Raw genomic sequence first — 11,973 nt, 5'->3', positions numbered from 1 at the left:
TGAGTCGGAAACGACTCGATGGCACATAACAACAACAGTGTTAGTTGATTAATTCATTTAAATTCTAGAACTCACATAAATTCTATAAATGAACCACCTACATAACTGATGTATGTTCATCATTTCAAGATCTATTTTACAGTATCATGCATTTTAAAGGGACAAATGTACTAACTACAAAAAGCAAACAAAAAAACACTAGATAATTTAAATAAAAGGAATGGGAATTTTAAATTCCAAATGTAATTAATTTTAAATGCAGAGGCATAAAAAATAATTTTGGATCATTTGTCATGGCATCTTAATACATTATCTATTTTAATATCATTTATGATATATTTAGCAAAAGCTCAGTCTCATCGCTGCCATGTTTGAATGAACACATAGCTGACCCTCCACTGCATTTCTAAGACTATCTACCACATGAGAGGAAACTGTCCATCTTTCTCTGCTAGCAGACTCAAACTTTTAGAGGCACAACCTCTGCATTAACAGCACATCTCTCTACAGACTATACCATCAGAGCTTCCTTTAGGAAAAGCAGTAATAAATACAGTCTTAAACAAAATAGTTAAGACGAAACTATCCACCAGGAGGGAGTGGGGAAGGAGTCTCACTGTGATCAAGTCAGTTCCTATTTATTGTAACCCTTCATCAGGTTTCTGAGGCTGTATATCTTTAGAGGAGGAGACTGAGAGAAGACTGGCCATTTTTCTTCCTCAGAGCAGCTGGTGGAATTGAACCACTACCAGAGATGCAGTCTTTTTGTTTGTAGTACACACCAACACCATGAGGATTATGCCACCAAATCTCCTTAGTTACCAGAAAATTCTTCAAGTATCTACCCACCAGCTGTTCTGCAGGAGAAAGAGGGGCAGTCTCCTCCCTCCCGATTAACTGCCTCTGAAAATATGCTGAAGGGTCATCTATGGGTTGGTTCTGACTCAATGATGCCCAACAACAATTCTCAATATTAGTGAGATCTTGTGAAATTATCATTTATGCCTCATTCCATCATTAAACATGTGCTTGCTGAGAGCCAGAGGCAGCTTATTTTCAAGAAATCTTTCTACTATTAGATTACCAAAATGTGAACATGTTTAGACAAACATCTAACGACTATATTTATATGATTCCCGTAAGAGTCATAGTGTTTCCATAATCTATTAATGTAGAATTAAAATTTGTTTTAAGAATTTATAATAATACTTTGTCACTCTTCAGTCATTGCTAACTAGTGAATTTCTCAGTCAAAACTGAAATTTGAATTTTATTGTTCATATTCACTTTATTTCCATTGCTACTAAAGGTTGCTATGTTATTTTATTAGTATTAGTAATTTATTTCAAAATAGCAATTCTTATTAACATAGTATAAATTATTCTTAAAATATTCCACATTTAACAAAAAAATTAATAAAATCCACATTTAACAAACCATACGCCCAACATCTTATTCATACAAATGTACTGTCCTATAACAATTTAGCCTTGAAAAATATATATAGTCCACAAATAACTTTTAAAACTGAACAGGTAATCACATATTACACAGCAACTTTTCAACATTAAATAACTCTTATATCATGAAAACAATTTGTTTTATGGGGGAAAAATATAGCCACATTATTCATTAATCAACATTTGAAATAAAATTTTCCTTAAGTTCCTAAAATATTTTGATTCCTGCAAAAAGTGATGCATGCTTAACAGTCAACATGTTAAACTAGTAACAGTTTCAAGATTCTATAAAATTCAAAACACAGCAAAACAAAATGTGAAATTTTCTTTAAATCTTGGGTGGTCTGCTGAAGAAAATTTAGCTGCATATAAAACTATAAATTACTGTTAAATCAGCTATTTGGATACAAGATAAGTTAATTTATGAAAACTTGTTTTAGTTTATAGAAAGACTACACATGAAAGACAATTTCTATGAGATGTCCAAGCATAAGGGAGTTGGAATCCTATTGAAAATGGAAAAAGGTTTTGCACTCTACAAATATTGTTTGAACATAACATAAGCAGAAAAATTTGTGGTTTGTAAATCCATATGTTCTTAACTGGATATTCTTTACATACTTTTGTTTAAGTTTTCACAATGCACCTCTGTGCTAACAATTTCAGTTCTCTTTCATTCTGTGAAAGACTATAAAACTAGTGCCATCTACTGGAGAAACTAGGCATCATTCAGAATAATATTGCAAATACTGAGACTTAAACTTTTTATCTATTAAAAACAATTTTTTAAAAAAAAACATATTCTGAAGAGCACTTCTGTGTAATCAAAGTAGTCTTATTATTGTTTGTTGTTAGGTGTCATCAAGTCGACTGTGACTCCGATCTTAACCTTGCCCTATCTACAGCACCAACTTCACCATTTCTGTCATGACCCAGCCCACTGGCCTATTCATGGCTTCAATTCCTCTCACCGTGGATCTTCCTTTCTTTCTCTGACTCTCTACTATTCTACCAAAATTATGCCTCTAAGGACTTTGTTCCTTCTGAAAATATGCCCTAAGTATCAATCTGAGGTTTATATGTTTACTGTGAGACTGGAAGCTATGCCACCAGTCTGGTATATTAAACACCAGCAGGCACAAACATGGCATTGCAGTTTCCAAACTAAAACAAACTAAGAAGCAGGACTGTCCATCTACTTCTGAAATAACAGGCCTCTGAACACCCTACAGACAATGGTAGAACATCGTTGCATATAATGCTGGAAGATGAGCCCTTCAGGTTGGAAGTGGAAGACACTCGAAATATGACTGGAGAAAAGCTGCCTCCTCAGAGTAGAGTCTATTGTAATATGGATGACAAAATAGTTACAATAAGTATGTAAAAATTATTAAACTAGAGGACAGAGGGCATAATCTGAGCAAGTGAAGGAAACTTTGTAGGTATCACCATTACATTGTTGTTGTGTGTACCATAGAGTCAGAACCAACCCATAGCTATACTCCAGTGGGTTTTCAGAGGCAGTTAGTCTCTCAGCAGGAGATTTCCCATCCTTTTCCCACCGAGCAGCCAAAGGCTTTGAACCATGTGCCTTCAGGATTGCAGCACAGTTTCTTGCTGCTAGTCCATCAGAGCTCCCTATTACCATTATGATGTTGTTGTTGTTGTTGATTGCTGTCGAGTCAAGCACAACTCATAGCAACCCTTTGAAACAAGGGCCTGAAGCCTTTCTATAACTATCATCCTTTCTCCAAGTTCATAGAGTTTCCAGAGGCATGTGGTTTAGGAAGTGGATGCCACTCCTGCTTCCAGAAAGTGTAAAAAAACAAAACCAAACCCAAACACTGCCATCGAGTCTGAGCTGATCCACAACAATTCAGAGGTTTTCTTGAGGTGATAAACTGCATGAAAAACATTTGGAGAAAACACGATATACATTCATAGAAATAAAGAGACCTTCGTTCCCCCCCTCTTTTTTTGTGAGCTTCCTGTGGGGGGAGATGCCATCGTCCTCCCGAAAGCCGCTATTACCATTATGGAAACTATAAATAATGTGTTCTGATTAGAGTGTTTATTTTAGATTCATGTGTATCTTTTAAAACAGGTCGTCAACTCGATCAAAGAGCACTCCCTGAATAGTTTCAGAAGATCTAAAAAACACCCACTGAATCCCTCTCTTATTGTCAGAGTTGTAATATACTCAACTCCATTGAGTTGGAGGGTCAGAGTTGACCCTCCAACAGGTTTTCAGAGGCTGTAAACTGCATGTGAAGAAACTGCCCATCTTTTCTCCAGTGGAGCCACAGGTGGATTTGAATCACCTGAGAGATGCTGCTTTTGGATTAGCAGCAAACCTTCCTATAGATTATGCTACCACAGCTCTCTTGAAAATGAACCCAAAATATTTATTAAAAACAAGCCCCCTCAAACAAAACACCAAGACCACTTCCATCCAGTAGATCCTGATTCGTCTGTATCTCATTGCCAGCAAGTCAAAACTGACCCATAGAAAGCTGATCCTCTAGGACTTTTCAGAGCTACAAATGGCATGGGAAGAGACTGCCTATCTTTCTCTTGCAGAGCAGCTGGACTGAAGCCACGAGAGAGGAGCAGCCTTTGGGTTAGCAGTACAACTCCCTATGCGACTGCACACAGCAACCACTTAGGCAGGGGAGAACTGTCCATGGTGTGGCCAGGGTTATAAATCTTTACAAAAGCAGACTGGCACATCTTTCCCCCATAAGCATCTCGTGAGTTCAGGCTGCCAAGCTTTTGGTTAGCAGCACAAACCTTTAACAACTCTGCCATATGTGTATGTGTGTGTGTGTGTGTGTATATATATATATATATATATATATATATATAATGAGCAAGAGAGTGATAACTTTTATAAACTAATTATGGAGATGGTCTACCTTTGCATGACTTAAATAATTTTAAAACTAAAAAAATAATTTAATCTATTTATTCAATATATAGGAGCTCTGGGGGCAAGAAGCTGTGCCACAATTCCAAAAGTACAATGTTCAAATCCACAAGCTGCTCTGCAAGAGAAAAATAAACAATCTCCTCTTGTGCAATATACTGCCTCTGAAGACTCGCTGTAGGGTCAGCTATGGGTAGGTTCCCTCTCAACACAACAATAAAGAATAATATATATGTGTGTGCACACACACACAAGGGATAATCTTGCTGCTGTCAGATAGATCTTGGCTAAAAGCACAGTATACCAGAATGTCTATCTGTGTTTTATTGACTAAACAAACGCAGTTGATTATATGGATCATAACAAACTACAGTTAACACTGAGAAAAAAGAAAATCCCAGAACACTTAATTTAATTATGCTCACATAAAACCTATTCCTCGACCAAAAAGCTGTTGTCTGAACAGAGCAAGGGAATACTGCAAGGTCTGGAATCAAGAAAGGTGTGTGTCAGGGCTGTATCCTTCCTCCATACCTATCCAATCTGTATGCTGAGGAAACCATGTGTGAAGCTGGACTCTGTGAAGAAAAATGTGGCATCAGGATCAGTGGAAGATTCATCAACAACCTATGTTATGCAGATGACACGACCTTGCTTGCTGAAAGCGAAGAGGACTTGAAATTTGCTATAGAAGATTCAAGAATACAGCCTTCCATATTGATTACATCTCAAGATCAAGATGAGAAATCTTCACACAAGGGCCAATAGGCAGTGATAGAGAAAAGACTCGAACTGTCAACAATTTAATCTTTCTTAGATCCACATTCAACATATTTGGTACTAGCAGTCCAGAAATAAAGACATACTGCCTTGGAAAAATCTGCAATCAGAGAATACGCAAAGTACTGAGGATTAAAGATGTAAGTTTAAAGACTAAGATGCACCTGATTCAGACCATCATCTTTTAAATCACTTGCTGTGCATCTGAGAGCTGGACAATGAATAAGGATGACAGAAGAAAAATTGTTACCTTTGAGTTGTGGTGTTGGAGAAGTGTACTGAATATCCTATGAACTGCCAAATTAACAAACAGAAGGGTTGGGAGAAAATGCAGCCAGAGTGCTCAGTAGAGGCAAGGATGATGAAGCTTCATCTCACATATTTTGGGCATGTTGTTAGGACAGACTATTCCTTGGGAAAGGACATTAAGTGAAAGATGGAGGGTCAGCAAAAGGCAGAAATATCCTCAACGAGACAGACTAACACAGTGACTTCAGCAATGGACTCCAGTATGTTAAAGTAGGAAGATACAAGATAGGCAGGGTTTAAGTGATTTGTTCAGAGAGTTGCTATGAGTTGTACTTGACTCAGCAGCACCTAGCAACAAAATTTATAGAAACTGATACAAACAATCTTTTAAGTAAGGACATCAGATGCTATTAATGAGCTATCACCCACTCAAACATGACTAGTAAATTCTGTGAGCTATTTTAATGCACATCTATAGTATTCCTTACAAACAAGGAATTTCAAGTAAAGCAATTTTCTCCAAGCCAATGATCAACAGGATAAAAGTTCTTAATCCTCAATGTAAGTATAATTCCCTAAACTCAATTTGTTTAAACAAAAAAGTAAATGCACCTCTGGAAAATAAACAATTAACTGAATCTGTGGTATCATTTTTGCTAGCTGTTTAGCAACAATATGATTTATACCAATGACATTCACTATCGTGTATTAACGTAATAAAGTGAGAAAAGAAAAATTGTCTTTCTCACAAATTTTTGTTTTAAAAGACAACAAACTGTGAACTTTACTTTTACTCTTCCCCTATAAAGGATTCTCAAATAAATTTTCAATCTGTCATAGCTTACACCTACATGTAAACTTTCCAAATGTTTATTCATTCGTTTAATAAATATTTATTAAGTGCCAGGCACTATGCAAAGCTCTGGAGCCACAAGCTCTGTCACAGACTTCTAGTTATTAAATGATATCCTAGGACTTTCAAAGAACATTTGCTAAATCTCTGTCTTTAGGATATCTAATTCCTACATCAGACTATCATACAATATTAGAATATCTTTTAAGCTGGCTGCGTAACAGACATGTGGCTTTTCAGTTCACAACAGGATTTAAATCTGCCACTAAGTTAAAAAAGAGTCACAATCATGTATTATCTGCATGATGATAGAGAAAAGTACAATTTATCACTCTAATTAGTATTACTGAGACAAACACCCTTACTTGGCTGAAAGCTACTATGGTATCTAGTCTAAGCTATAATTAGACCTAATTTTATCTACCATTAAAACTATGTATAAAATTACACTTACTAATCCCTCCTCAGATAATGCTTCAGTCTTATTTTAGAGGAAAGGAATTCTACTGTTCAAACTTGGAAAATAATCCTGTCCTCCCACTACAACCTAGCAGATTTTTCTTTAAGTTTCCAGCCATTAATTAATACTGACTTTTAAGATTTGATTAACCGGAAGCCAAAAGTAAAAACAAATGAAAGTCTTTAAGATCACAGAATTTCAGGATTGGATAGATTATCTAATTTAAATTCCTAATTTTAAAGATGAAGAGACTGAGGTCTAGAGAGGTTTACTCACTTGCTCAAGGTCACATAAGTTAATGACACAAGCATGGTTAGTTTTGACTCCTAATCCAGTGCTCTTTTTTAATATACAAAAGAAACTATTATAGGAAATTAAGAAGAAACTCTGAGACAGAGAAAAATACCTTTAATTACAAACATGAGCAAACCATAACTCAGATGCACTTAATAAGCTCTAAATTTAAAATGTGTTTTATTAAAAATAAGAAGAAAAGTAAGTCAAAGCTGAAAAATGATAGATCGCTCTTGTGGGATATGGCCTTCATGCAGGTCAATCCGGTTATAATCAACTTTAAGAGCCTGTTCCAATTATTTTTTGGTTCTGGAATTATTTTGTATTGAATAATACTCAAAATTAGGATACTGGCTAGGGAGTAAAAATCTTTTTGATTTACAGAGATTTTTGTTGTAATGAGTTTTGACCAGGGAACAGTAAATTAAAGCAAACTTCAGACTTTCATCTTAATTTCCTAAACTCTCTTATTTTGGCCTCTTCCTTCCTTACTTTCACAAAGTCATAGAGGCTAGAATTCCCATTTGATTTTCATTTTTATTTTTCCAAAATGTAAATCATTTGTTTCTCTATTATTAAATGTAACCATTTCATCAACATTTATATTTTCTACACATATATATGCATAGAATTTTGTTTAAGAAATACACAACAAAGATTTTCCTAATATTCAAGTTATAAAATATGTAGATATTCGAAGACTTACTTTCATACCACTTAAAAAAAGAAATGATACTTGAACAGTTAAATTATTAATACTGTTCTAGTAAATTATTTCATCAAATTAAAAGAGTCTTACATTCCCAAAGAAAGAAAGAAAATATTAGTCAGTAACTACACTAAAGAAAAGACTGACACTATCCGAGGCAGGAAAATTAGGTTATTAGGAATGGAACAACCAGAATGGAATTAATGAGAATCTTGACACAAAATGAAAAATGAAGTCACAGTCACTGAATATTTGTTCTCTAAACTATCACCCAAACATAATAAAGTATTATTTTAAATAGGACAGTTGCTCTGCATTTTCATCAATATTGGGTTGTTGTGTTCCATTGAGTCAGAAATTATCCATAGCTGAACCTCCAGCAGGTTTTCAGAAGTAATAAACTGCACGGGAGGAGACAGTCCATCTTTTTCCCGGGAAGCAACTATAGATTTGAACTACATACCTTTGCCCTATCAGCGCAGTCCCTTACCATTAAGTCACTACAGCTCCCTCAATAGTAGAAAAATAAATATGTTGTATATTTTGGGGACTTAAAATTCTGATCCAACAGAATATATAAATAAAAGAGATCAAAACAACAGATTGAGATGGTTATTTCTGAATCATAAGTGCATCTGTGGATTCCATTAAAGTTGTTAAATGAAAGATGAAACACATTTAAATGTTAAAAGATGGCTACAGTCTACTACTCTTTTCTCACAGAGAGTTGACAGATATTTGTTTGCCCTCAAGAGATTTGGGTTTTCCCTCAAACTCAGGTACTACTCAATTGATAAACCTGGTCAGTTCTACACCTTGTATCTCTGCCTATTCCATCCTCTTCTATCCCAAGATGGCAGAGCAGGGGCACAGTTAGGGCTGGGGGAAAAGTGGAGAAAAGCGGCTAAAGTCCCCCAGGCATTAAACCTCATTACCTCTTCAAGTTCCCACAGGCATTAAATCTATAAAAACTAGTGTTTGCTATGCAAATAATCTTCCAGATAAATGTCCCATCTCCCTTTCTAACTAGTTTACTACCCAAGCCTCTCTCACAGAAACATTCTGGACTTAGCACTGATCTTCCCCCCATCAACACAGACTCTATATAATGCAAATCAGATTGTGCTGTTCCCCTTCATTCCTTTCTTATCATTTAATTCCCTCTGACTATCATATAAAGCACTTCATGGTTTGGCTAGCTTCCCTGTCTTATCTCTTGGACTTGCCTTCATTCACCCCAGGTAGCCAAGTTACATAACCTCTAATTCCCTGAACACACTTGGCCCTTACAAACCTTATTTTGTCCATATTACTCGATATGCACAGGGGTCAAATCCACCAGATGCTCTGCTGGAGAAAGATGGGAAATCTCCTCTCATGTGATTTACTGCCCCTGAAAACTTGCTGGAGGGTCTGTTATGAGTCAGTTCCAACATGATGGCAAACAACACTCTATCTGATAGGAATGACTTCCTACTTCTTGGACACCTGGCAAACTGCTGTTCATAGTTACAAAATTCAGCTCAAGTACAACATCTTTTACAGAACTTCCTTAAAGTTCAGAAACCCTCCCTTACCCAAAAGATCATCCCCCAAAGGCTATTTTCTTCTGGAGTCCCAGAACACCCCAGGCATAAGTCTAGACTTAGTACCAAGTCACACTCAATGGGCCCTGCACAGTTCCAGTCTCCACTTTTTCACGAAAGCTGTTTTCTCTTGTTTATCTTTGTATCCTCACTGCTTAACCCAATACTAGCTCTCATAATAGATAAACAGCAGAGATTAATGAGTTGAAATTAAATTATCTCTATTGTCAGATATGGGTCAGTTTCCACTTGATGGTACAAAATAATAGCATTGTGGTAATAGAGATACATATCCAAACTCACTGTGGTGGAGTAGATTCTGAGTCTTAGCAACCCTCTGTGGGATTTCCAAGGCTATACATAATTACAGAAGAAGACTACCCATCTTTATCCTCTAAAGCAGTTGTTAGATTCAAACCACTGACCTTTCGGTTAGCAGTGTGACATACTACATACTATACCACCAGCACTCCTAAGAGATATTTGCACTAGAAAATAGAAATAATACTGATAATAATGTTCCCAGAAAAAGTCTGATCAAGTAATCTTCAAAATAAAATTAAAATATTAAAGTTATAATTGAAACATATGTAAACAAATCTTGGTATTTCATACCTCACTTGTTTAAATGCTTAAAATTACACTTGTTTTTTACAGTATAGTTAGTTATTCTAAGAACAAATTGATATGCAATATTAGTTCTGTTTATTTGGGCAGTATCAAGTAAAACAAGTTTGTTTTTCATTTACAAGAAACAATTATACTAAGGTGGTTCATTTTAATTTTTTATTTGTTTTCTAAAAGAATGACTACATATGAAATAAAAATTTTTCATTATTTTTAACAAGATTAATACCCTAAATTGTGTGATCTGATGTAGTTTCTTATCAAGACCTCCAATTTCTTATGAGCATTATGACTTTCAGATGTTCAGTGTGTGTTAAAGAACAAAAAGATATCATAAAATATTAGTGACAATTATATGCTGGGCAAGGAAACTGGACATTGTTTCCTAGCATTGTATGGATTGTGGAAATTAACGTTACTCAAAGTAGAGTGGTGATTTATAACCAATTTCCGCCTTCAAATTAGGGCCCAAGTAAAAGCAAACGAAATTGAGTAAAACATTCCAGTGTATCATTTCCTGCAGCAGAGACACCCACTCCTACCAGTGCCCTCACTATGTACAGGACAATAAGCAGCAACCTGAGGGAAGCCCACAGGCTCGCAGGGCTACTGGCTGGCTCTTTGTCACCAAATGCAGCAGGTTGAAGGCGGACATCACTGTGATATCTTCACCAAGAAAACGAGAAGCAAAAAACGGGCAAAAGCTGAGTAGGAGAAAAAAGAAAACAGAATCAAATTAAAACCTCACAATGATAAACACACTCATTGCACAGTTGATGGCTACAGTTTTATCTAAAACTGAACATACACACACAATGATAATACCATTTCAAATGTCTATTCTTCAGGCAGTGTGTTTACATTCAATCTAGGCTTATTTATGTCTTATTAGTGAAGTACATACTATATAATGGCAGTGTAATCTGTGAACACGGTTTGCAAGAAGTTGAGAGAAGAGACAAAGTTTAAATAGCATCTACCAAATTCCTACCATGTGACAGGCACTATTATACACATTGTATTGTTTATTCTTACAATAAACCTAGGAGGTAGACTTTATTCCCCAATATATAAGTGAGGAAACCAAGGCTCAAAGGTCCAAGGGCACAAAGCAAACAGCCAGTGGAAAAAGGATTAGGAAACCCTGTTATATCTGATTGCAAAGCCTTGTTCTTTCCTTAAACCATGCTGACTTATTCCAGCAATTATTTGCAAATCTCTCTCCCTAGAGAAGACTGTAAAATATTGTAAGATGAAGAGATTTCTTTTGCTGGAATAACCTAGAAACAAATAACCTAGAGACAAGTAGGAACTTCACATTACAAAGAAGGTTAAGGTTAGAGAAAGCATGGCAAATACAAATTTTCATTCAAATTTATGATTTATCATTTCTAGGTCACTTCTGTGAATAATAGTCATAGCTTAAAATTACAAAGCATAAGTGTATTTTTAAAGTTCTTGGAAATTAACCATATGGAAGAACACTAAAAGTATATGAATGTCAAACAAGTTCAGATTTTAAGATAGTTAAAAAGATTTTAGAAACTATTTCAAACTACATTTAACTTGCAACATAAATGGGGAAATACAGATTAATGTCTAATACTTTATTTAAAATCAGTAGTATAAGTGATTTAACTACTAAATATCCAAAAAGGGATTCAAATTAATGTCTTGTTCATTTCCTACCTTCCTCCCTGCCCTTTCTACCCACCCCCCAAAGAACTCTGTTCGTGGTCTCTTCTGACCTCCTTGAAGAACAAACACATAATACACAGTAATATATTTTACCAAATCACTCTGGAGTATATCTGACAGAAATCTGCTTGTATTAACATGCCTGAACTCTGACTTCTCCAAACTAAACTCACTACAAAACTAAAACATTTTTTCGTTACTAACTGGAGACAAAAGGGAGGAAGAGGGAAGGTAAGTATCACAACGCACAGCCTGAAAGAACCATTAAACATAAATAAACATGTCATTTCCACGAGTGAACGCAGAGCAGGGAAAGGAGAGCATTTCTTTG

At 35.6% G+C, this 11,973-nt stretch overlaps 1 protein-coding gene across 1 annotated transcript in view; it reads right to left on the bottom strand.

Annotated features, from left to right (window-relative positions):
• Nucleotides 1-11,973, bottom strand: part of MSRB3 (methionine sulfoxide reductase B3) — a 221,427-nt gene that overhangs the window by 209,139 nt on the left and 315 nt on the right. Inside the window, exon 2 of the mRNA XM_006886062.1 lies at nt 10,524-10,648. Within this exon, the coding sequence (XP_006886124.1) occupies nt 10,524-10,599 (76 nt within the window). The 5' untranslated portion in view covers nt 10,600-10,648. The remainder of the gene's footprint in view (nt 1-10,523; nt 10,649-11,973) is intronic.

Source organism: Elephantulus edwardii, unplaced genomic scaffold, assembly GCF_000299155.1.
Source record: "Elephantulus edwardii isolate Elephantulus edwardi_28Jun2011 unplaced genomic scaffold, EleEdw1.0 scaffold00047, whole genome shotgun sequence".
NCBI classification, from domain to species: domain Eukaryota; kingdom Metazoa; phylum Chordata; class Mammalia; order Macroscelidea; family Macroscelididae; genus Elephantulus; species Elephantulus edwardii.
Note: the sequence above shows the minus strand (reverse complement) of the source record. Positions and strands in the feature narration are given on the sequence as shown.